Source organism: Trichosurus vulpecula, chromosome 2 (assembly GCF_011100635.1).
Source record: "Trichosurus vulpecula isolate mTriVul1 chromosome 2, mTriVul1.pri, whole genome shotgun sequence".
Classification (NCBI taxonomy): Eukaryota; Metazoa; Chordata; class Mammalia; order Diprotodontia; family Phalangeridae; genus Trichosurus; species Trichosurus vulpecula.
The window spans coordinates 193,429,086-193,455,537 of NC_050574.1; the positions used below are offsets into that span (position 1 = coordinate 193,429,086).

The 26,452-nt window shown below is 39.9% G+C and overlaps 1 protein-coding gene and 1 pseudogene across 1 annotated transcript in view; both read left to right on the forward strand.

Moving 5' to 3' along the window:
- Positions 1 to 10,607: 10,607 nt before the first annotated feature.
- Positions 10,608 to 26,452, forward strand: part of BRCA2 (BRCA2 DNA repair associated) — a 73,810-nt gene continuing 57,965 nt past the window's right edge. The window contains exons 1-2 of the mRNA XM_036747978.1: positions 10,608 to 10,674; positions 12,242 to 12,493. Of these exons, the coding sequence (XP_036603873.1) occupies positions 10,608 to 10,674; positions 12,242 to 12,493 (319 nt within the window). The remainder of the gene's footprint in view (positions 10,675 to 12,241; positions 12,494 to 26,452) is intronic.
- LOC118840470 lies at positions 15,919 to 16,373 on the forward strand (annotated as a pseudogene).

Sequence of the window (26,452 nt, forward strand, 5' to 3'; positions counted from 1 at the left end):
TTTTAAATTATCTCTCCTGGATCTATTTTCCAGGTCAGTGGTTTTTCCAATGAGATACTTCACATTGTCTTCCATTTTTTCATTCCTTTGGTTCTGTTTTATAATATCTTGATTTCTCATAAAGTCACTAGCTTCCACTTGCTCCAATCTAATTTTTAAGGTAGTATTTTCTTCAGTGGTCTTTTGGACCTCCTTTTCCACTTGGCTAATTCTGCCTTTCAAGTCATTCTTCTTCTCATTGGCTTTTTGGAGCTCTTTTGCCATTTGAGTTAGTCTATTTTTAAGGTGTTATTTTCTTCAGTATTCTTTTGGGTCTCCTTTAGCCAATCATTGACTTGTTTTTCATGGTTTTCTCGCATCACTCTCATTTCTCTTCCCAATTTTTCCTCTACTTCTCTTACTTGATTTTCCAAATCCTTTTTGAGCACTTCCATGGCCTGAGACCAGTTCATGTTTTTCTTGGAGGCTTTTGATGTAGGCTCTATGACTTTGTTGACTTCTTCTGGCTGTATGTTTGGTCTTCTTTGTCACCAAAAAAGATTCCAAAGTCTGAGTATGAAGCTGAGTCCATTTTCACTGCCTGTTCATGTTCCCAGCCAACTTACTTGACCCTTGAGTTTTTCATCGGGATATGACTGCTTGTAGAGTATAGAGTACTTTGTCCCAAGTTTGAGGGACTGTGCTGTTGTTTTCAGAGCTTTTTCTACACAGCAAGCTCTGCCACACCAGCACTCCTCCTCCCCCAAGAACCGCCAACCCAGACTGGACTCAGATCTAAGCAGGCGCTGCACTCCTGCTCTGATCTGCCACTTAATTCCACTGTAGGTCTGTAGCTGCATTTCCTCTGCTGCCCCTGAGGCGGTAGCCAAACCGGGAACTCCTTTCACTCTGTCCCCCACAATTTTTCCCACTATCCTTCTCTGTTGTCTTTGGTGTTTGTGGGTTGAGAAGTCTGGTAACTGCCACAGCTCACTGATTCAGGGCTCTAGGGCCTGTTCCACCCAGCTCCGGGTCTGATTGGTCCAAGCACAGCTCTGCTCCCAGCTCCATGTGATAGACCTTACCCTGCGACCATCCAGGCTGTCCTGGGCTGGAGCCCTTCTTCCCTCTGCTATTTCACAGGTTCTGAAGTTCTAGAATTTTTTCAGAACCATTTTTATAGGTGTTTGGAGGACCTGGGGGGAGAGCTCACACAAGTCCCTGCTTTCCAGTTGCCATCGTGGCTATGCCCCCCATTCAGTGAAATTATGAAGACAAACAACTTTAAAGATTTAAGATCAATGCAAAGACCAACCCTGATTCCAAAGGACTCATGATGAAATATGCTACCCACTTCTTGACAGAAAGGTGATGGACTCAGGCTACAGATTTAATGTGGACACAAATGGTGCTCTAGGGGGTACAGGTTCAAGATAAGGGGGAAAGGACTTCAGGACACCTTCACCTTACAGAAAAGGGTATAGGGCTTCACAAAGTACTGGAAATGCAACCCTTAATATCATCCCTCCACTGGATTATCACAATTTTCTCCTGACAAATCTCTTTCTCTCAAGTCTGTCACTCGCCCATCAAAATGATTTTAATAAAGTGCTGGTCTGACCATGTGACTCTCCTCCTCAATACATTTCCTATTAAATCAAATCAAGAAGCATTATTAAATGCCTACTATGTTCCCGGCACTATGCTAAGCATTGGGAATACAAAGAAAGTCAGAAACAGTTCCTAGCTAACAGTTCAGGAAACTCACCATCTAATGGAAGAGGCAATATGTAAACAAATATGTACAAATAAATACAGGATAAATGGGTGACTAAAGGAGTAATTTTAATCCAAGATTAAACATAAACCCCTATGTTTGGCATTTAAATCCCTTCACAAATTGACCCAAGTCTATCTATCTAGCCTCAGTCTACTGGATATCCCAAAAGTCTTCAAGCTTTAATAGTTTACTCCTTTTATTTACTGTATAATCCATCCAGCTGGACCTCTTGCTGTTTCTCACAGTGGTGCAAAAACACAACTGAAATATCCAAACACAATTAGGAAATTGAAATTGGATACCATCTGTTAAGAAGAAGTCCACAAAAACAGAATAGATTTATACTGAATATTGTCTCCTTTTAAAAATAATGGATTTTTATGGAGATCTTTGGTTTTTAAATTACCTAAATTTCCCCATACCCTTCATCCTTTCTCCTCTCAAAGCCTTGCTGTTTATCCTTTGTTCTCAAAGAGGACCAAGACATCAGGGAAATGATGCCATGACATGCAAGTGAACTATATTTAAGTGAGGGTGGGCTGCACAAAGTCACCAGCCTCACTTTCTCCTCGGAGCCATCTGGGTCCAGTGGCCCAATAAGGATCAGGACATTACCCAGGATGCAATGGGAGACCTTGGCCTTTTCAAGTTAAGGTCTTCAACAGGTCTCAGTTTGATTGAGGCAGCTCCCATTCAGTGATTAAAGCTTAATAAAAATGAGGTAAAGAATGGCCTCTTAAAAAAAATCAGTCTGGGAAGAGAAGACCCTCAGGTTTTTTGGCCAAAACAAAAACAATTGTTATTTACATTCCTTCTGAGCCAATCAGGGCACAAACAGTGACCAAGGAGTAATCTGAGTGATTTGGGGTTAAGGCTGGTCTTTAAGAGAAAAAAACAAAACAAAACAAAATTTCAGATATTAAAATTTACATTCCCTTTGGGTGGAGCACCAGCAGGTAAGGGTGTGATACTCAAAGTCAGGCCTGTACAACCCTGCCACGTAGTTACTGGTTTATCCTCATTTTATGGTTGAAAAAACTGAAGCAAACAGAAGTTAAATGGCTTGCCCAAGGTCACATGGATAGATAGTAAGTGTCTGGAGCTGGATTTGAATGCAGGTCTTCCTGACTCTGAGTCCAGTTCTATCCATTGAGCCACCTACCTGCCACAAAAAAAAATGGCAAAATAAAGCATATTCAAAGAATTATAAATTTAGAACTGGAAGGGACTTTAAAGGCATCTTGTCCAGTCTCCTTATTTTATAGATGAGGAAAGTGAGGCCCAGGTGATTTATCTATGGTCATATAAGAAGTAAGTTGCAAGGTCAACATCTAAAAGCCAAGTACTCAAACTATAAATCCAGCACATTTTCTCCTGTAGGACACTGCTACTCTATGCAATCAGTCACCTTGTGCTAAAAACCAAAAAGGGATTTCATACCATTCACAAAGTGAAATTTTTGATTATTATCTCATCTTTCATATTTTTGTGTTTGTTTTATAATATGCATAAATAATTAGTACAATAGAACAGGTATAAAATTTGTATATTGGAGGTTGGTGCTCAAAAGTTTTTTGTTTGTTTTTCTTGAGAGAGGTGTAGAATCAAAAAAATTTGGAAACCTATGTCCTAACAAACTGATGTTGAGGTAGTGTGGCTGACCCTGAAAGGAAGAGCCCAGAAGATAGTAACAGGGGACAACATTTGGCAAAAAGATACTGATAAAGTGAAAAGCAGAAATCACCAGCAGAAACTGTATGGCAAGACAGGCATATGCAACACTTAGCAAGGGGCAGACCCTATGACTTAGAGAAAACATGCTCTACCTATACTTCTGTTGAGGTTTGGGGTTGAGGAGTGCTCAAAACCCCAAAATACCCACATGCCCAGGTCCTGCTCAAATGAATTTGACTCAAGCCTTCTCAACCAAAGAAAAACAAAGTTTATTAAAGATTCACCATCCTGACCATTTGTCATGCTAGTGCTAGCGGGCCAGAACAATCTAAGCAGAGATAGATTGAATCTGAGAACCTTCATGGAGGCAAGATGGAGTTTACATACAGAAAGATTGTGGGCATGTTGAGGGTTGAAGGAGACGAGGTCCAGGAACCCCAAGACTGGAGTTCCCAGATGAGGTCATTGAGAAGGAGTGCCCCTCAAAGACTCAAGTACAGGAGAGGGTTGGGGCTGTCTGGAATGAATTCATGATCTCAAACATTCTTCAAGTCAAGGAGGCAAAGATTTATTATGCTTTACAGCGGGCAAGAGTTCTTAGGGAAACTGCAACCTTATAGGTTTACAGGGAAAGTTTAAATATAAGATTTGGGGGTGAAACCTGTGAATTAGGTGTTTTGGGGTGGGATTAGGGAGTGGTTAAGGGGTGGTCAGTTCTTAAAGGAACATGCACTTTTTGTACCTACTGCACAGGTATCTTACCTAGAGTTCACTGGGAAATAGTCCAAGGAGGAGCTACCTGGGGGTATAGTTTTGACTGTGAAATGGCACTAAATCAACCAAAGGTCAGAGCTGGCTGGAGATATCCAGGTTGCTTCCATAAAATGTCTTGTTAGACAAGATGAATGTAAGGGAGTATACATTTGACTATGTCTAGGATACATATCAGTAAGGTCAGTAAGTAGTAAATATTATTATGTCCCAGTGCACAGTCAATTAGCAATACACAAGGAGTCAGACCAATAAATTTTATGGGTGCAGCTGGCCAACAGTATCAGGAGGACAGAAAAATGTTTGGCTAAGACATGCTGCCCTTGAACTGGAGGGGGGACTGCTAGGGCCAATTCTTTGAAGCTAGGGAGAGATGTGATTTTAAAACTGGGGTCCAGGCACAGGCATCCAAACAGAGGCTAAGGAGAAACGTGATGTTAGAATTAGGGTCCAAGCACAAGCACCCTGGTAACACATCAGGTGGGATCTAGGGTAGTCAAGTAGTCTTGGGTGATGGGCGGAGGGGTTTAGGGTGGACTGGGGTGACTGGAGTGAGGTCAGACTCCAGGGTGGGGAAATAGCTGAAGGCCACCTAGAGATGATAGACTACAGAGGGCTAGGGTAACAGATTTGGGTATAGATATTTTGATATGATATAGGGTGGGAAAAAGCCAGAAGGCAATCTGGCGATAACCAGACAATGGAAGGCTAGACTAGGCTATTTGGGCATGAAAAGCCAAATCAAGTAGGAAGATTCAGGGTAGGATTCAAGGGGGGTTCCCACAGTCTAAACCCCATTACTTTCAGTAAGCCCAACAGAAACTCCACACATGATCACTATGAATGTTGGCTTCCCCACTGGTGATGTGTATTTTCATGGGAGAGTTTTCCCAATCTTTATAGAGGAAATGAGTTATTACAAATCTTCCTACTTTGTTATTTCATTAAATATCCTTGCTTTGAACTAATTATGTCCTCTGACCAGCAGTATCCTGGAGCCAGTTCTAACTGGCTTGTTAAATTTTCAGAGTGAGCATTTATATCTAGCACATCACAAATCAGGGCTTGAGTTATTGTTTTGTTGATTGTTTAGACTTATGAAAGTGTTAATGATGCAGATTAAACTTAAAAGTGTGTATGTGTACATAGATCTTCTCCTCCTTTAACTATCAAAACATCCCAGTATTGCTCTGTAAACACTGGTTAAGCTCAGCAGGAATATAATAGAAGTCTCTGGGAATGAAGTAATCACCAGACTGAAGGCCAAGTGACTGCAGGCTAATAATAATAACAATTACTAGCATTTATGTAAGCTTTAAGGTTTTGCAAAGTACTTTACACCTATTATCTCATTTGAGCCTCACAAAACCCTTCGACTGACTAGAGAAAAAGTAAACACATTGATAAGGGCTCTGGCGCTATTGATTTGAGTGTACCAATCTAGAACTGTTGTTGCTGTTCCTCCAAAGAAGACCAAAGACACCAGGAGGATGATGTCATGACTTGCAAGTAAATTGGATTTAAGTGAGGCAGGGCTGTGCAAAGTCATCAGTCTCACTCTCCTTCAGAGTCATCTGAGTCCAGTGGCAATGATGGGGTGCTTGGACCCTAATTCTGACTTCTCCTTAGCCTCTGCTTGGGTGCCTGTACCTGGAACCCAATTCCAAAACCACATCCAGCTCTAAAATCACATTTTTCCTTAGCCTCAAAATACTGTCTCAGGCAGTTCCTCTCCAGTTCAAGGGCAGCATACCCTAGCAAAATACTTATCTCTCTTCCTGATACTGTGGCCAGCTGCACCTATAGAAGTTATTAGTTTGGACTCCCTGTATATGTGTTAAATTGGCTGTGTACTGGGTCATAATAATATTTACTACTTACTGACCTTACTGATATGTATCCTAGATATAATCAAATGTACACTCCCTTACATTCATCTTGTCTAACAAGACATTGATGGAAGCAGCCTGGATATTTCTAGTTGGCCCCAACCATTAGTTGACTTAGTTATGGTTCAGGCCTAATACCATACCTCCATGTAGCTCCCACCTTGGGTTATTTCTGGGTAAGATACCTGTGCAGTAGGTACAAAAAGTACATGTTCCTTTAAGAACTGATCACCCCTAACCACTCCCTAATCCTACCCCAAAATACCTAAATTAACATATTTAGCACATTTTACTAAAGAAAATCCTATATAAACTTTATTTGCATCTCTGTAAGGTTGCAGGTTCCCTAAGAACTCTTGCCCACTGTAAAGTGTCATAAATCTTTGCCACCTTGACTTAAAGAATGCTTGGGTCTGGGAATTCATTCTAGACAGCCCCGACTCTCTCCAGTACTTGGGTCCTTGAGGTGTACTCCTCATCAACTACCCTGTCTGGGAACTCCAGTCTTGGGGTTCCTGGGCCTCATCTCCCCAAACCCTCAACAGCAACATACAGGACAACTGGAGGTGGTCCCTGATGCTGTGGGAGACCTTGGCCTTTTTAAACTAAGGTTTTTCCCAGGTCTCAGTTTGTCTGAGGCAACACCCATTCAGTGATTAAGGCTAGGTAAGAAATGAGGCAAAAGGTGGCCTAGTTTGCCTTCACAAAAAAAAAAAAATCACTCTGGGAGGAGAAGACCCTCAGGGTTTCTGGCCAGAATAGAAACAATTGCTATTTCCACTGACTCTGAGCCATCAAAACTCAGTAAGTTTGCACTCCCAACAAGGGAGTTGTGGGAAATAAAGTTGGAAAGGTAGGATTGTAGAATGCTCTAAATAACAAGGCTTTATTACATTGACATTGGGGAACCACTGGAATTGTTTGGCAAGACTAGTGACGGTTGGTCAGGTACAGTGCTAAGTGCTGATAGAAGCAGACTAGTGCTTTAGAAAGATTAATCTGGCATCAGAACATAGGCTAGATCAGAGGAAGGAGAAGAGAACAAGGTAAAGGCCTAGTCTATGTGAGGCACTTTATAGCTAGTTTCATTTGATCCTCACAGCAACCCTGTGAGGTAGATGCTATTATTATGCCCATGTTTATGATGGGGTGCTTGTGCTTGGACCCTAATTCTAACATCACATTTCCCCTCAGCCTCTGCCTGGGTGCCTGTGCCTGTGGCAGAATTCCAATTTCAGAACACATCTAGTTCTCAAACATCCTTTCCCAGGCAGCCTCTCTAGCTAAAGGGCAGTGTGCCCCAAAATTATCTCCGCTTCTTCCTCAGTAAGCAGCTATGCCCAATTATAGATTGATTCAGGTGTTGATAATTGACCATATACTGAGTCTAACATGTATCCTAGACATAGTTCAAATGTATACTCCCTTACATTAATCTTGACTAACAAGGCACTTGATGGAACCTAGCCAGTATCTCCACCTAGTCCTGAACTCCTGGTGATTTAGTGATGTTTCACAGGCAAAACCACACCTCCTCCTGCCCCCCCCCCCCCTGCCCTGTGGGCTATTTCCCAGTGAACTCTGGGTAAGATACCTGCGCAGTAGATACAAAAAGTGCATGTTCCTTTAAGAACTGACCAACCCCCTAATCCCACCCCAACACACCTGATTGACAGGTTCCATCCCTAAATCTTGTACTTAAACTTTCCCTGTAGCCCTGTGTGGTTGCAGGTTCCCTAAGAACTCTTGCCCGCTTTATTAAAGAGTAATAAATCTTTGCCTCCTTGACTTAAAGAATGCTTGGGTCCACGAATTCATTCCAGGCGGCCTTGCCTTGGGAATTTTGGTTTGCAATTTCTGCATCCCTGGGTTCCTTTCTTCCTCTACATTTATACTAGAGCAAACTGAAGTAGACAGAGATTAAATGACTTTCCCATGATCATAGAGCTAGTTAAGCATCCGAGACATGGTCAGAAATCATAGATCAAAGATATAGAGCTGGAATGGACCTCAGAGGCCATCTGATCCAACTCATCATTGGAATGAAAAGGCATGAACTACAAGCAGAGGAAAACAAGTTAGGAGGATATTGCAACAGTCAAGTCAAAAGATGATGGCTTTAAATCTTGATTCTACCACTGATATGACCTCATTCAACTGAAGAGGAACCATAGTCTGGAAAGAAGACTAATTCTAGAAGACTAGAACCTAGACCCCAAGCACATCTTGGAAAATTGCTACTTGGTGGGATCTTGGAGAGATCATTTAACCCTCTTTAGGCTCCTCTACTTTAGTAGGGGATGATGAAGACGGTTCCAGTTCTATATTGATGATCAAATGTGATCTGGTTTGGCAGGACAGCAGCAGGAATGAAAGAAAGGGAATAGCAATAGTATAATAGAATTGAAATTCACTTCCCACCATCTCCACCAACTGGCTTGCCTTGCCCCAGGTACCCTTTCAAGGTACACCTCCCCCTATCCTACTTCAGTCTAGAATGTGATATTTAAACTCTGACATCGTACGTGGAAGATGTATTACTTCCACGTCCCTCTATGCCCCATTCTCCTTCTCTTGTAACTTTCTGGACCAATGCATTCCTCCTTGGCTACCACTCCCCTCTAGGTGGTTACTTCTGTTTCATATGTAAAGTCCAGGAAGGCAGGGGTTGTCTTGGCTTTTGTATTTGGGCAGTGTTTGGTACACAGTCAACATGTATCTTCAGTTCATTGATCAAAAGGCCAGAATCCACAGCACCTTCCCTCTGATACTACTCCCAATTTATCTATATCTCGTTTGTGCATAGCTGCTTATATATTGTCTCTCAACTGTGAGCTCCTTGAGAGCAGGGACTGTCTTTTGCCTTTCTTGGTATCCCCAGGGTTTAGTAGATATTCTTTTTAGTTGACAGACTAGATACGGTCCATTGGAAAGTTAACCCAAAGGCTTTTAGCTTGTGCAACTGGGAGGATGGGGGCGCTGTGATACAAATAGGAGAAAACAAAAAACCTGGATTTTTTTTTTTTTTGAGAATGTGGGAACTGGGGTGAGAGGAGGGACAAGGTCTAAGCCCAGAGTCCAAGCCTTCTTCAGCATGCAGTGCTAAAGTTTTATGGAGGCTAAAATTTGACATAGGAAACAACAGTTGGGAACAATTAAAATTCGATAAACATTTATCAAGCATCCACTAAGTGCAAAGCACAGTGCCATCAGAGCGAGGAAGACTCGAATAAAAAATAAATACCCTGTCTTCAAGACAGGTTAAATCTAGGCTGAGACCCTTGAGCCCTTCTCCCTAGTCTAGTCCCTGCTTCCTCCTCCTCCAATAATCACCTTTATACTTGTCTGTGTACCTGTGGTACACCCTCCCAGTATATGCATTTATACAGCACTCTGAAGTTTGCAGAGCACATGTATTAACTCATCTTATCCTTAACTACACTGCATCCCTATTTTACAGATGAGGAAACTGAGGCAGAAAAGCGGTAAGCGGCTTGCCCAAGGTCACAGAGCTAGACACGGGATCTGAACTCAGTTATTTCTGAATATAGGTATTACGCCGCCTTAACAAAGTTATGTGCTAAATATCATTGGATTGAAGGGGCAACACAATCGCCCGACCCCCACCCAGAACTGGCAGAGACCCAGACCTCTCCCAGAGCCGGGGGGAAGGGACGACCCCGCCACCCTGTGGCCACGCCCTCCCGACCGAGCGCAAAGAGCGTAGCGACGCCTCTCGCTTGGCCCCGCCCTCCGCTCTACGTTGGCTGTGCGCCCGGCGCAGGTGGGGGGGAGGAAGTGAGGGGTGCACGCTCATGCGCAAAGCAAACACTCTTGGGTCCTCCTCGAAGGGGCGGGCGGGGTGAGGGGTCAAGTCCACCGTCCTGGCCCAATCCTTCAGACCCGACTTCCAACTCGGAGGCGGCCCGACTGGGGGCGATGGGTGGAGCCAAAGCCTCGCCGAATCGCGCTTCCGGAAGCCACGCTCTGCGTCTTGTGGTCACGTGCCTGCTCGGCTGACTTTTGGCGCGAGAACCTGAAAGTTCGCTGAGATTGAGTGCAAACGGGGCCAGCCCTCTGAACCCAAGGCGGGCGGTGAGAGTGCGCCTGCGTACCCCACCCCTTTTCCCCCTCCCCCATCAGTTTGGCCTGCGCCCGGAGGTCTCGTCTTACCTCCGTGCAGGGCAGCAACCTCAGAGCCTGTTAGTGCCGACTTGAGGGCGGGGGTAGGTGGTGACCAAGGTCTTGGCTCGCCCGGCTTCCGTCCCTCTCCCGGTCTTCCCCAGCACCTACTACCGAAGGATTGGAATTCAGAAGGAAACAGGATTCGTATTGAACCTTCCCGGGCCTCAGTTTACCTATCCGTAAAATGGGAGGGTTGGCCCACGGCACAGCTGCAGCTCCCTTTGGTGCTAACGTTCACTGATAACCACCCGTTTATTTCTCCACTCATTGTTTCTTTTCCCCCTCCACTTTGCAGACTTTAACAGACAAGCGATACTGGGGGCAAGAAAATGCCAGGTGGATGCCAGGGAAAAACAACTTTTTTTGAAGTTTTTAAGACACGGTGCAGTGAATCAGGTAGGACGCGTTATTTCATTTGACAAACCGCATCAGAAACGTTTTTACGTCTTACAACAGTTTACGCCCCACCCACCCCCCACGCTTTTTAAAAAATCAGTATTTATTTTCATTGAATTAGCACTCTCCCTGGCCACCACTCTCCTATATGTCTCCCTCTCCGCTTTCAGAATGTCCTTGCGGACAAGACATGCCTTCTTTATAAGTATCCCTTTCCCTTGCCAGTATGCCAGGCAGTCATTAATCTTATGTAAAAAGTATGTATATGGGCACACGATGATGCGAATTGAGCACCTGCAGATTGGTAAGTCTGGCAAGTTCCTTGGATAACAGTTTTAAGGCATAACTAGAAACTTTATTTGCAAGACAACTTACAGGTAATTTGTGTGTCTTTAGGAGATAATTAGTGATAATTTGTATGTTTGGGGGGGGCAGTTTGCCCCTCTTTATTTGCTGTAAGGTGTGTTAACAAATATTTTAACTGCCTGGGAAGTAACTTTAATACACACTTATTGATTACTATAGTGTGTTACTTGTGACTGACTGGATTGTGGAAGCGTATGTCAGGCTTAGAATAATTGACGACTGAAAATTCAATTCAGTAAACATCTGTTTAGCATCTGTCTTCGTGTCACTTGCATAACTAGTTAATGTCCATTATACAGTTTTTGTAATCAAAAATATTGGTAAAATATGTGGTAAAAGTCATCTACCTGAAACCTTTCACTAAAACATTAAAGAGAAGACTTTGGTTATATTGAAGAAGCAATACCAATACTTCCATATTTCACAATAGCTTAATATAGTGCTACTGTGACTTTCTAATGAGTTTTCATAGCAAATATTTACTAAGCATCTTTTTGTTGTTGTTCAGTCACATCCAACTTGCAGATCAAAGTGAAAATAATGCTGTACAAAGTTAAATATTTCGTATCTAAGTTCCAGAAATTGATAGTACTAGTTTTCATTCATAATGAACCAATCAATCAGTAAACATTTATTGTGTATCTACTATTTGTCGAGCACTGGGGATACTTAAGGAAGCAAAACACAGGCCCTGTCTTCAGGGAGCTTGCCATCTAATGGGGAGACAACATACAAACAGATATATACATAGCAAACCATGTATAAGATAAATAGGAAATAATTAGTAGATGGAAGGCCCCGGATTAAAGAGGGGCCAATCCCTTGGTAGTATAGAAATGAGAGTAGTGGGGGAAGGAGTATTAGAGGGAAAAAGTTGAGCTTAAATTATTAGTGATGCACAGATCAATAGACATGCCTGTACCTGTTTATTAACTCTCCTAGGCAATTTCCCACTTGTACTCCCTCCCCCCCTTTCCTTAAATATTGTTTCTAATCCAATGAACATAGATGCTTATGACAGTTTGACTTAATGATAAGCAAATTAGCAAACTAGAAACAATTTGATCTAATTCTTATCATCTTTTCATTTACCGAAGCCATAAAATCTCATATAATGAATCTGTGTCCCTGAACATTTGGATGACATTGATTATAGCTGAAGGTGTAAGGTACTATGGGTTTGTTTGTTTTTTTCCCACAGATTTAGGGCCAATAAGCCTTAACTGGTTCCAAGAACTTACTTCAGAAGCTCCACCCTATAATTATGAAACTTCAGAAGACCATGGAAATAAAACTGAAATTATCGAGTTGAATTCTTTTAAAACACCTCAGCGGAAACCTTTTACTTATAATCAGCTGGCATCGACACCATTAATCTTCAAAGAACAGAATGTAAATTTTTCATTGTATTCCTCTCCTTTAAGAGGACCAGATCATTGCAAATTAGACATAGGTAAGTAACTTTTGTTTGGATACAGATTCTTTAAATTTATTCACAAGGATGGATTTTTTTTCTATATTAAAAGTTGGGATTTATTTTGATTTTATATATAATATACATATGTTTTTTAACATATATATATATATATATATAAAGCCAAACTATGATACATTTGTATGTTGCCATATAAGGCACAAAAGAGTTGTCAATGAATCAAAAAAGATCTATGCTTGACTCTTGTGTTGTTGAATATTTTTATCAGTGCCTTTGATAAAGGCATGGGTGATGTCCTTATCAGATTTGCAGATAACACCAAGTTGGGAGAGATGCTGACAAGGGAGGTTGATGAGGCAGATCCCAAATGATCCTAATGGGCTAGAATATTGGATTAAATCAGTAACATGAAATTTAATATAGAGAAATTAAAGTATTACAATTTTGGATTCAGAATATCAACTTCACAAGTATAAGATGTCTGGAGACACAGTGAGACAGCAATTTGTATGGAAAAAATCTAGCACACACACACACAAACACACATACATGTTGGTACTTCTTGTCTTTCCCTTTAGGTTGGAAGCTCCATGTAAGTAGGGATTGTTTCTTTGTCCTTAAATCCTTTGTGTTTGGCTTGTAGTACACACTTAATAAATGTTCGTTTGTTTTATTACATTCATTCTGAGCATCACACTTTAGAAAGGACATTGTTTAGCTGTAAAGTGTCCAGAGGATGGAATCCAGGATGGTGAATTGCCTTGAGTCCATGCTGTTTGAGGATCAGGTTAAGGAACTGGGGATTTTTAGCCTGGAAAGAAAAACTCAGGGATTTTGTTCTATTTCAACTCAGAGCAGAACTAGCAGTTGTGGATGGAAGCTGGAATGAGGCTAATTTAGGCCTCTTTTAGTATCTCAACAATTAGGTCTCTCCACAAGTGGCATAAGAGCTAGTGGGTTTCCTCCTCAGTAGAGGTCTTCAAACAGACTAGATAACCACTTGTCCAGATATGGGTTATGCTAGATGTCTTGTGTGATCCCTTCCGTCTCTTGACATTCTATAATTCAGAAAACTGGCTGGATGTATCGCCTTATAGTAGATATTACTGGTTTTGCAAAATATGAAAATAGCCTATATACTTAGGGAGCCAACACTTTATGGGAAGTACAAAGCATTGGGATGTGCAGTCAGTCAACTAGCCAACTCTGTGCCAGGTGCCATACTAAGTGTTGGGGATACAAAGAAAGTCAAAAAACAAAAGCAGTTCCTGCTATCAAGGAGCTCACAGTCTAATGGGGGAGACAGCATGCAAATAATTTTATGTGAGTAAGATATATACAGGAAAAATAGTAGATGAATTTGGAGAGTGAAGAAGAGCTTGGAGGGGGAGGGCAGGGAGAGAATGGAAGGGAAGAAGGTAATATGGCACCTATTTTGTGCCAGCAACCCAGAGCGATAGGTGCTCTTATTATCCCTGTTTTACAGATGAGGAAACTGGTGCAAACAGAGGTTAAAGTGACCTGCCCAGTGATTAATAGTCTAAGGCTGGATTTGAATGTAGTTCTTCCTGACTCCAGATCCAGCACTTTATCTACTGTGACACCACCTGCCTTTAAAGAAATGTTTGTTGTACAGAATGGGGCTTTTGCTGAAACTTGAAGGAAGCTAGGAGGCAGAGGTGACAAGGAAGAGCATTCCAGGCATTCCAGGGACGGCCTGTGAAAATGCTCAGAGCCTGGAGATGGGAATGTTTGAGGAATAGCAAGGAGGCCATTGTCCTGGATTGCTCTGTAAAAATAGGCATGGCCCAGATTATGAAGGACTTTGGAAGCCCAAAAGGATTTTATATGTTTGAATCTGAAGCTAATAGGGAGTCACTAGAGTTTAATGAATATGGGGGTGATATGGTCAGATTTTTCAGAAAATCAATTTGACAGCTGAGTGAAAGATGGATTAGATTGGGGAGAGACTTGAGGCAGGCAGACCCATAAGTAGCCTTTTGCAATAGTCTAGATCAGGGTGGAGAACCTGTGGCCTTGAGGCCACATGTGGCCCTCTAGGTCCTCAAGTGCAGCCCTTTGACTGAATCCTAACTTCACAGAACAAATCTGGATTCACTCGAAGAGCCACGCTTGAGGACCTAGAAGGCCACATGTGGCCTCAAGGCTGCAGGTTTCCCTCCCCCGGATTCTAGATAAGAAGTGGTGAGGGCCTGCATCAAGGTACTGGTAGTGTCAGAGGGGAGAAGAAGGGGTGTATACAAGAGATGTTGTGAAAGTAGAAATGACAAGGCTTGACGACTGACTAGATACAGGAAGATTGGTGAGAGAGGAAGAGTAGAAGATAACATCCAGGGTGTGAGCCTGGGTGACTGGAGGGATGATGGCACCTACAAAAATAATAAGGAAGTTAGGAAGAGGGAAGGGTTTAGCAAGGAAAAATGTATTCTGTTTTGGACATGTTGAGTTTAAGATGTTTATGGGACATCCAGTTTGAGATGTCTGAAGGGCAGTTGGAGATGAGAAAATGGGGGTTTGGAGAGAGGTTAGTACTGGCCCATTAGATCTGAGGGTCATTTGCATAGAGATGATAATCAAAAACCATGGGTGCTGATGAGATCATCAAGTGAAAATAGTATAAAGGCAGAAAAGGGGCCAGAACAGAATAGAGGACGCCCACCATTAGGAGGCATGGCATGGATGAAGCTTTAGCAAAGAAGACTGGAGTGGTCAGACAGACAGGTAGAAGGAGAACTAAGAAAGAATAGGGTCACAAAAACTAGAGACGAGAATATTAGGAAGAGTGTAATGGACATCATTATTGACTGAAGAACAGTCCAGAAAGATGAGAATTGAGAAAAGGCCATTAGATTTGGCAGTTAATAAATCATTAGTAACTTTGGAGAGAGCATCATTTGAATGATGAAGTCAGAAGCCAGATGGTAGAAAGGTAAGGTGAGAATGAGCAGAAAAAAGGTGGAGGCTCCTGTTACAAACAGCCTTTTCTAGGAGTTAGTCATAAAAGGGAAGGGAGAATTACAGGATGATAGCTTGGATCAGGTGAGTTTTTTGAAGATGGGAAGACATGGGTACGTTTGCAGGAAGGAGGGAAGCAGCCAGTCGAAGATTGATTTAAGATTAGTGAGAGAGTGAGGATGTTAGAGGGAATACTCCACTAGAGAGTGCATATAGAGGGAGGGGTTTGTATTGACAGGAGAAAAAGGAGAGAAGCTACCTCATCATATGAAATAGGTGGAGATAGTGTCAGAAAGCATCTGAGATAGGGGAAGCAAATATGGTCTGAGAAGGCTTCACCTGTCACCTCAGCATCCTGCAGCTCCAGGAAGGGTGATGGCCATCAGCCTGTCCCCCTTCTGTCCTGTCCGGCAGCTTGTTGGCCAAGCCCCACAGAAATGTGGGCAGTGACCTTGTCCCCTGCCAACATGATCCATTTCATATCGCTGTTAAGTCAACAAGGGGAATTAAGGATGCAGAAGTAGTATGCCCTACTCCCTGAAAAGAGAGAAAAAGATTACCCAAGAAATCATACAAATGATTCTGTCTCGTGGTCAGAAGACAAGCAGTTTTGTTGACTGAAAGGATCTAAAGCTTATTTATAAAAGACATACTAGCTTATATTTTTGCTATGCAGTAGAAAATCAGGACAGTGACTCCAGAGATTGTACATTGTTATGTGGAATTACTGGACAAGTATCTTGGAAACGTCTGTGAGCTGGATATTATATTTAATTTTGAAAAGGCATATTTTATCCTTGGTGAGTTTATAATGGGTGGAGAAATCCAGGAAATCTCAAAGAAAACTGCTGTCAATGTTATAGAAGACTCTGATATGTTAGAGGAGACAATGGAAGAATACATAAGCAAGTCTGCATTTTAACTGAAAAAGGTACTTGACAGCTCAATGATGCTGCATGTCATAAATCTGCAAAACTTCAGCTGAATGTGGTTTTTTCCTGATGTGCCGGAGCCTTTTGCCAAAAATAACTTAAATAGATTGTGTGTGAAACTTCTTGGATGCTTTGGGATACTGTGTTCAACTAGCAAGACTTAAAACTGTGCCATGTTGGTAACAGGTGCATATCTATATAATTCTCTATACGTGGATTCTTTCAACTGTGGAACTTAAAACAACCATCATTCAGTAGACTGCATATTTTGTTTGTATGATGATTTTACCAGCAAAGCTATAATTTTAAAATATTTTTGAGAAATGAGCTATGCTATATTTTTGCTAGTATTCTTAAGGAGCAAGTTGGCTACTCTTTTGTTAATGCTACGAATGTACTTTTTCTAACTACGTAGTTATTTCTTATTATAATTTCATATTATGTCAAAGTAACATAAAAGGTCAGTTATTAGACAGCTGTAGGCATAGTATATATTGTGTATGCATAAGGCTTCAACAAGCCTTCAGCCCCAGTAGCAGGCTCGACTGTCTTACCTTGAATTTCTTATTCAGGCTTGACTTTGGAGAAATAACAGCAGTGACAAAAACACAACTACCTGTCATTTAAAACAAAAATGAAATCTTCAGGATAAAACTGTTCTAATAAAATTTTGGTAGTAAGAATTGTGACGTATATGAGGTATCCCAGTTTGTATTTTCACAGAGAGCACAGAGTTTCATATTAGAAGGGAGTTAGTTAAATGGCCATTTAGTCTAACCTATACTTCAAACTTACTAATTTACAAAAATGTTTTTTATAACTTATTTTTTAACAACTCAAATGATTTGAGTCATGGTGTCTATGACTTCCCTGAGAGATAAGATGATTGTGTTGGCTTCCCAAATGCACATGTAATACCCTGGGACTCCAGTCAGTTCTTGCTGTTGACTGTGGTGTCAACACTTCTTTCTTTGGATGCCTAGAGAATTCATGTCCGTCAAAATGAGACATCTGCATAATCAAGGGTATGAAAGCCTCCAGTTAGTAAATATTTTGTAATTTTCAGGCACAATTTTCTAACATCTTAGGACTTTTCTGCATTTTAATTTGTACCAAGTATTTTCCTTAGTAACTGTACAGTGTTAGTCTGGAGGTCTAAGTTCATTCATATTGATGTGATTAGAGAGACAATTGTGGTCAGTTTTCCTGAGCAATGAATATGCCTACTGTGTGGATGTCTTTAGGAAATTTTGGTTGGGATGCCTTTGAAAGGAATTTACTAACACTAAAAATTACTTTTTGTCTGCCTTAGTAGTCATGTGCACACATTTATTACACAAATTCCTTGTTGATAAATACACTTTAAGTTTTTTCCTCAAGTTAACACTATTTTAAAACATTAAGCATATAAGCACTAGAAATCCTTACTGATTTTCTTATCTGTTTCCTTGAACAATCACTTAAATCTCAATCAACATATCAAGCTGAGATTTTGCTTGATCTGTTTTTTTATCATTTGGTGTACATGGAGCATTCATTGTCCAATTTTATAGTTAAAAATCACCATCCAGGGCTTCACTACCTGAAAGAAATAAGAATGAACTTTACAAGAAGAAAAAAGCATCTGAGATGAGGAACACAGGAGAAGAGAGAGCTCTTGCTAAATAACCTGTTGGGTTTTTTTAGTGACTATGAAGCAAGGTTCTTAGTTAAAATGATGGGAGAAGGCTTGGAAAAGCCATTGTGATAGTATTGGGATGTGTAAAAGATTTGCTTTGCCATAATGAGAGTTCATGTGAGATCATGTAACAAACTTGTAGTGGATCCAGTCAGTATGAAATCAGGGATTTCTCTAGCTCTGTTAAGCTCTTGAGAAGTAATGAACGCAGTGAGTGGTAGGAATAATCTAAGGCTGTAGTTTGGAAAGGCAAGAACTTCCATTGGATGAACCTATTATGTGCAAAGCATTGGGGGTACAGACACAAAAATAATGTTCTCCTTGCCCACAGAAAGGAGTTAACATTTTGTCGTGGGAGACATATAGATGAATTTTTTTCCCCTAAACAACATACATTTGTATGTTGTTTACATACACTATTGTATATCAAGCACTATTATACCAATATGAAAATGAAATAGTCATAACCTATTCATGACTTCGCATGGGTGCATTTCTAATTGTTTTGTCCTCTTATAAATCCCTCTTAGCGAATCTACCAAAGGTGCAGGAGTATGTCTTCTAGGTCTCTTTTACATTGCTAAGTACAGGTACTGCATTGAGGATATTGTTTGTTAACATAATTCCTTTGACTACAGACCTAGCTTCCCAAACTTACTTTTTAAAATATAAATTTTATTCATCCCACCTACATTTCCCAGTTTATTCTTACATTCTCCCTTTTCCAGAGGGCCAGCCCATAAAAGGGAGAGAGGGGGAAGTTCAGCAAAATTAGCTAATACTTCCAAAAAGGCTTACATTATCTGCAGTGTTCCATTCCTGTAATCCTTGTCTGAAAAGAAGGAAGGGGATGTGCCTTCTGATAAGGACAAGCTTATTCATTGTATTTTGAGAATATTCAGTGTCATTTAAATTATCATTGACATAGGGTGTATTATTTTCCTGGTTGTGCTTACTTTAGTTTGAATCTGTTCATATGACTTGTGTTTCTCTGTATTCATTCTATTTATCACTTCTTTCAGCATAGTAACATTCCATTATATTCCTGTACCTCCTTAATGCTAGTGCCTTCTTTTTGTTGATTATCACTAACTTATGTCTAACATATATTTTGTTTGTACGTTGTTATTTGCATATTCTCCTCCATTAGACTGTAAGTTATTTGAGAACAGGAACTGTCTTTTACCTCTCTAGGCCCTTAAATCTTGTTTGACTGACTTTTAGGTATTTCTGCCTTAAAGGACGTCTACTTCATTTCCAGTTCTTTGCTCCTACAAAAGATGCACCTTCTTTTTGATATTGAGCTGCCGTAAATATTTTTTTAATAAATAGGTCCTTTCCCTCTTTCTTTGCTCTCTTTGGGATACAGACCTGTAGTGGTATTTCTGGATCACAGGGTATGCACAGTTTTATAGCATTTTGGGCCTAGTTCCAGATTGTTCTCCAGAATGGTTGAACTAATTCACAACTCCCCCAACAATGCATTAGTGCCCCAATTTTTCCACATCCTTTCCAACATTCATCATTTTCCTTTTGTGTCATTTTAGCAAAGTTCTTTTAATTTGCATTTCTGTAATCAGAACTTTTTTCATATGACTATTGATAGCATTGATTTCTTCTTTAAACTGCCTGTTCATATCCTTTGACCATTTATCAACCAGGAAGTGGCCCTTATTTTTACAAATTTGGCTCAGTTCTCTATATATTTGAGAAATAAGGCCTTTACCAGAGAAACTTGCTTTAAAAATTTTTCCCCAGTTTCCTATTTTCCTTCTAATTAATTTTGTTTTTGCAAAAGCTTTTTATTTCATGTAATCAGAATTCTCTTTTACTCTCCCTAATCCTCTCTATCTCTTATTTGGTCATAAACTCTTCCCTTATCCATAGATCTGACAGGTACATTTTCCGTTCTCTCCTAACTTACTTACATCACCCTTTATGTCTAAATCATTTGTCTGTTTTGACCTTATCTTGGTATATGGTGTGAGATGTTGGTCTGTGCCTATCTAATATCTGCCAAACTGCTTTCCAGTTTTTCCAGCAATTTTTGTCAGATAGTGAATTTTTGTCCCAAAAATTTGCATCTTTGAGTTTATCAAACACTAGATTACTATGGTCATTTACTCCTATGTATTATGTACCTAATCTGTTTTACTCATCCACCACTCTATTTCTTAGCCAGTACCAGATTGTTTTCATGATTACTGCTTTGTAATATAGTTTGAAATCTGGAACTGCTAGGCCACCAACATTTTTTTTTTTATTGATCTCCCTGATATTCTTGTCCTTTTATTCTTCCAGATGAATTTTGTTACTATTTTCTTTAGCTCTGTACAATAATTTTTTGGTAGTTTGATCGGTATAGCACTCAATAGATACATTAACCTAGGTAGCATTGTCATTTTCATTATATTGGCTCAGCTTACCCATGAGCAATTAATATCTTTCGAGTTGTTTAGCTGTTGACTTTATTTGTGTGAAAAGTGTTTTGTAATCATTTTTGTAGTTCCCAGATTTGTCTTGGCAGGTAGACTCCCAAAGATTTACATTGTCTACAGTTATTTTAAATAGGATTTCATTTTCTATCTCTTGATGCTGGGTTTTGTTGGTAGTATATAGAAATGCTGATGATTTATGTGGGTTTATTTTATATCCTGCAACTTTGCTGAAGTTGTTAATTGTTTCCACTAGTTTTTTAGTTGGTTCTCTAAGTATACTATCATATCATCTACACAGAGTAGTGGTTTTGTTTCTTCATTGCTTATTCTAATTCCTTCGCTTTATTTTTCTTGTCTTATTGCTATAACTAACATTTCTAGTAAAGTATTGAATAGTAGTGGTGATAATGGACATCCTCTCTTTACTCCTGATCTTATTGGGAAGGCTTCAAATAATAACTTGCTCTTGGTTTTAGGTAGATACTACTTAGCATTTTAAGAAAAGTTCCATTGATTCCCATGCTTTCTAGTGTTTTTAATAGGAATGACTGTTGTATTTTGTCAAAGACTTTTTCTGTAACCATTAATATAATCAAATGATTTTTGTTATTGATATAGTCAATTATGCTAATAGTTTTCCTAATATTGAACCAGCATGATAGATTGCTGTAATCTCCTTGCTAGTACTTTATTAAAATTTTTGTGCCGATATTCATTAAGGAAATTGTTCTGTTTTTGCTTTCTCTGGTTTAGGTAGCAAAACCGTATTTGTGTCGTAAAAGGAATTTGGTAGGACTCCTTCTTTATCTATTTTTTTCAAATGGGTTTATATAGTTTTAGGATTCATTGTTTCTTAAGTGTTTGAGAGAAGTTGTAAATCCCTCTGGTCCTGGGGCTTTTTCTTAGGGAGCTCATTAATTACTTGTTCAATTTCTTTTTTCTAAGATATTGGGCAGTTTGTATTTTGTAAGTATTCATTTCACTTAAATTGTCTGTTTTGCTGACATAATTGGGCAAAATAATTCCCAGTGATTAATTTCATCTTCATTGGTGGTGCATTCACCCTTTTCATTTTTGGTACTAGTAATTTGACTTTCTTCTTTTTAAAAAAAAAAATTTGCCAATGATATTTCTATTTCTTGGGGGTTTTTTTCCCCCATAAAACCAGCTCCTAGTTTCATTTATTAGTTCATTTTTTTTTAACTTTCAGTTTTATTTGATTTTCAGAATTTCTATTCGTGTTTAATAGGGGATTTTTAATTTGTTCTTTTCCTAGTTTTATTTTTTTAATTCCATGCCCAATTGATTGATCTGCTGTCTTTTGTTGATATATGCATTTAGAGATAAATTTTCCCATAAGTTATGCTTTGGCTACATCTCACAAATTTTGGAATGTTTTCTCATTGTTGTCATTCTCTTTATGAAATTATTGATTGTTCCTATGATTTTATTTACTCATTCTTTAGGATGAGATTATTTAGTTTCCAGTCAACTTTTGATCTGCACTTCCCACTGCCCTTTATTAAATGTAATTTTTATTGCATTATGGTCTGAAAAAGTTTGCATTTAATATTTTGTCTTTTCTGTATAAATGATTGTGAGGTTTTTATGACTTTAATACACGGTCAGTTTTTGTGAAGGTGCCATGTACAGTTGAGAAAAATGTGAGCTCCTTTCTATCCCTATTTGGTCTTATCTTGAAGTCTATCATATCTGACTTTTCTAAGATTCTGCTTATCTCCTTGACTTCTAGCTCCAAGAGGGGAAAGTTGAGGTCCCCCACTGTTAAAGTTTTACTATCTATTTGCTTCTATAATTCATTTAACTTTTCTTTTAAGAATTTGGATGCTGTGCCATTTGGTGCATATATGTTTAGTATTGATATTCCTTGTCTGGTTTCTTTTAGCCAGATGTAGTGTCCATGTTTATCCCTTAAGTCTATTTTTGCTTTTGCTTCATCTGAGATCATGATTGCTACTCCTGCCTTTTTAACTTTAGCTGAAGCGTAATAGATCCTGAGCCAGCCCCTTATTTTAACTCTGTATATGTCTCTGTTTCAAGTGTATTTCTTATAAACAACATAATGTATTCAGGTTTCTAAATCATTCTGCTATCCACTTCTGTTTTATGGATGAGTTTATCCTATTCACATTTACAGTTGTGATTTCTAGCTGTGCATTTCCCTCTATCCTATTTTCTTATTTATCCTTCTCTCTATTTATCCTGTCCTTCCTCTAAAGTCTGTTTTGCTTCTGACCACTGCCTTCTTTTATCTGCCCTTCCTTTTATCAACACCCCTCCCCTTTTTCACTTATATCTCTCCCCTCCTATTTCCCTATTTTGGTAAGATAGATTCCTTTTACCAGTTGTGTGTGTGTGTGTGTGTGTGTGTGTGTGTGTGTGTGTGTGTGTGTGTGTTTTCCAACCAATTTAGAGGTGAGTGAGGTTCAAGCATTGCCTTCCTCCCCTATTTTCCCATCCATTGTAGTTCTTCCCTAAGCACCTCTTTTATAAAAGATGATTTTCCTCATTCTTCTCCCTTTTCCCAGGGTATTCCTTTTTCTCTCCCACCCATTTTTTTTAACATCATCTTAACATAATCTACTCACTTCCACATCCTTTTTCTATGTAAAATCCTGACTGCCATAATAATGATAAAGTCTTTGAAGATACTTGTATCTTCTTCCCATATAGAAAGGTAAGCAGTTTATAACTTTATTGAGTCCCTTATCATTTCTCTTTAATGTTTAACTTTTTATGCTTCTCTTGAATCTTGTATTTGAAAGTCAAATTTTCTATTGAACTGGTCTTTTCATCACGAATGCTTGAAAATCCTGTTTCATTAAATGTCCATTTTTTCCTTTGAAGCATTCTACTCAGTTTTGCTGAGTAGGTTATTCTTGCTTATAATCCCATCTCTTTTGCTTTCTGTAATATTATATTCTAAGCCCTCTACTCCTTTAATGTTTTAGCTGCTAAATCTTTTGTAATCCTGACTGTGGCACAACGGTATTTGAATGCTTTCTTTTTGGGTGCTTGAAGTATTTTCTCTTTGACCTAGGAGCTCTGGAATTTGGCTATAATATTCCTGGGATCTCTTTTAGGAGGTGACCAGTGAATTCTTTCAGTTTTTATTTAACCATCTGGTTTTAGGATATCAGGCCAATTTTCTTTGATAATTTCTTGAAATATGACGTCTAGGCCCTTTCTTAGATCAAGGCTTTTAGGTAATCCAATAATTCTTAAATTATCTTTCCTCATTTTATTTTCCAGGTCATTTGTTTTTCCTATGAGAGATTTCCCATTTTCTTCTTTTTTTTTTATTCTTTTGACTGATTCTTTCTTTGATGTCTCATGGAATCGTTAGTTTCCATTTACCCAGTTTTAATTTTTAAGGAATTATTTTCTTCAGTGAGCTTTTGTATGGCTTTTTCCATTTGACCAATTCTACTTTTTTAAGGTCTAATTTTTCTTCAGTTTTTTTTTTGTGCCCCTTTTACCAAGCTATTAATTGGCTTTTTCCCCCTAATTTTCTTCCTGTGCTTTCATTTCTTAACTTAATTTTTCCTCTACCAGTCTTACTTGATTTTCAAAATCCTTTCTTAGCTGTTCTAGGAATTCTTGTTGGACTTTTGCCCAATTCACATTTTTCTTTAAGGCTTTGTTTGTAGCAGTTTTGGCTTCACAGTCTTCCTCTGAGTTTGTGTCTTGATCTTCCCTGTCACTAGAGTAGCTTTTGATGGTCAGGTGTTGTTGTTGATGACTATGATGTTGCTGTTGTTTGCTCATTTTCCACCCTATTTCATTAGTTGGAACTTTATGTTAATGTTGGGCTCTATTCCTGGCATAGTTGGGAGAGGAGCATGTCTCAGCTTCAGGCTTTTTTTGCACTGCTTTTTTGAGAGCTACTTCTGGGGATTTGGAAGTTTTCAGTGCTTCCAAAATGGTGTGATCTGGGGAGAAGTGTAGTCACCACTCTCTTGGTCTGCACTCTGGTCCTGAGCCAGGAAGGACTTCTGAGTCTTTGGGATTACTATTGACACAGATCCTCAGAGTCCTTGATCACTGGAATTGATACTGCCCTTCTAGACTTCTACTCCCTTTTGACTACAAATGTACCTCTCCACCCTTGAACTATAACCCTGAAGTGGAGTTGCCAAAAAGCCCCTGGCCCTGAGCCCAGTGCTAACACAAGATCCCCTGTAATTTTTTTCTGACCATTTGTGACATCCTCTTATGGTGTCTGGCTTGGGCGCTCCTAAAGCTGCTCCTGCTTCTGTTACCACCACCTTGTCCCATCTCTGGTGTTTCATCCATGTGGGCTCAAGGTCAGCCTCCACCCCATGTCTCTTTCTTTACCTCCTGTGTTGTCTTAGGCTGGAAGAATATCTCACTCTGATTTTTTGTTGGCTCTGCCACTCCAGAATTTGATTTGAGGTGTTATTTTAAAGTTGTTTGGAGGGGAATTTGGGGTTGTTGTTTGTCCTTCATTCTTGAAGAGGACCATGACATCAAGGAAGTGATGCCATGACATGAAAGTGAATTGGATTTAAGTGAGAGAGGGCTGTTCAAAGTCACCAGCCTCATTTCCTCCTCCAGAGACATTTGGGTCCAGTGGTGAGATATAGATCTGGATGACTGGAGATGGCCCTGGATGCAGTGGGGGACCTTGGCCTTTTTAAGCTAAGGTCTTTAACAGGTCTCAGTTTGACTGAGGCAACACCCATTCAGTGATTAAGGCTAGTAAGAAACGAGACAGAGAGTGGCCTCTTTACCTAGGCAAAAAAAAAAAACATCAATCTGGGAGGGAAAGACTCTCAGAGTTTCTGGCCAAAACAGAAACAATTGCTATTTATATTCCTCTTTTTTTAAAATGGGTGAGCGTTGTGCTCCTAACTCCATTTTCCCTTTAAGTTTTCATTGCATTTTTGCATAGCGTGATGATTTTTAGGAATGCATAGGTTGCATTATAACAGAGCTGACTGAATTAATCTCCCTGTCTTACATCCCACTTGGCTCCAGTTCTTCTTCCATATAGCTGACAAAGTAATTTTTCCAAGTTTCAGTTCTGCTCCTATCACACCCCTTCTCCACTGTCTGCTCCAGTGGCTCCATGTAACCTCTGGGATCAAATGTATACCCTCCTAAAGCTCTCCACAACCTGGCCCCTTCCCTCCTTCCAGTCTTCTACATAGTCCTTGCTTCCATTAGTTCTCTGGTCTAGCCACACTGGGCCACTTGCCATACCTCCTTGTGACACTGTGTTTCTTCTCCATGCCTTTGCATCAGCTGTTCTACTTGTCTGGAGCACTCTCTCACACCACCTTTGCCTCTCGGGGTCCCTGGTCTCGAGATGCAACTCAAGTACCACCTGCTGCCAAAGCCTTTCCTTAGCTCTTCTCCCATCATCTTCCCCTCAAAGCTTATTTTGTAAATATTTCTACCTATGTATGTAGAATGTAAGCCCCTTAAGGAGAGAAACTATTTTGGTTTTGCTTTTGTATGCCCAGCACTTAGCCCAGCCAGTGCCTGCCATCTTTCCCTCCAACACTTCTCAACTTTAACTTTTGTATTTTTGGTACCTCTATGCTTCTAATGACCTTGGCTTGTAACTTGAGTCATTTCTGACTCTCTTCTCTCCTTCCCCCTCCTTCATATCCATTTAGTAGTTAAGTCCCTCAATGTTTCTTTCCTTAATAGGCTTCACCAGTCCACTCCTGCTATCATCTGAGTGCAGGCCCTCATTATATGTACTTCAGAATTGTTTGGACTGTTGCGTAAGTGCTTTCTGACTGCTGTCTTTGACACCTGTCTTCCTTTCCATTTCATCCTTCACATGCCTCTGAAGTAATCTTTCTAATCCCCTGATAAAGTCCCTTCACAAACCTTCCAAGGCAACTCATTGTGGGTAATGTCTGCGAGATTTTATTCAGATTGTCAAGAAGCCTAAAGT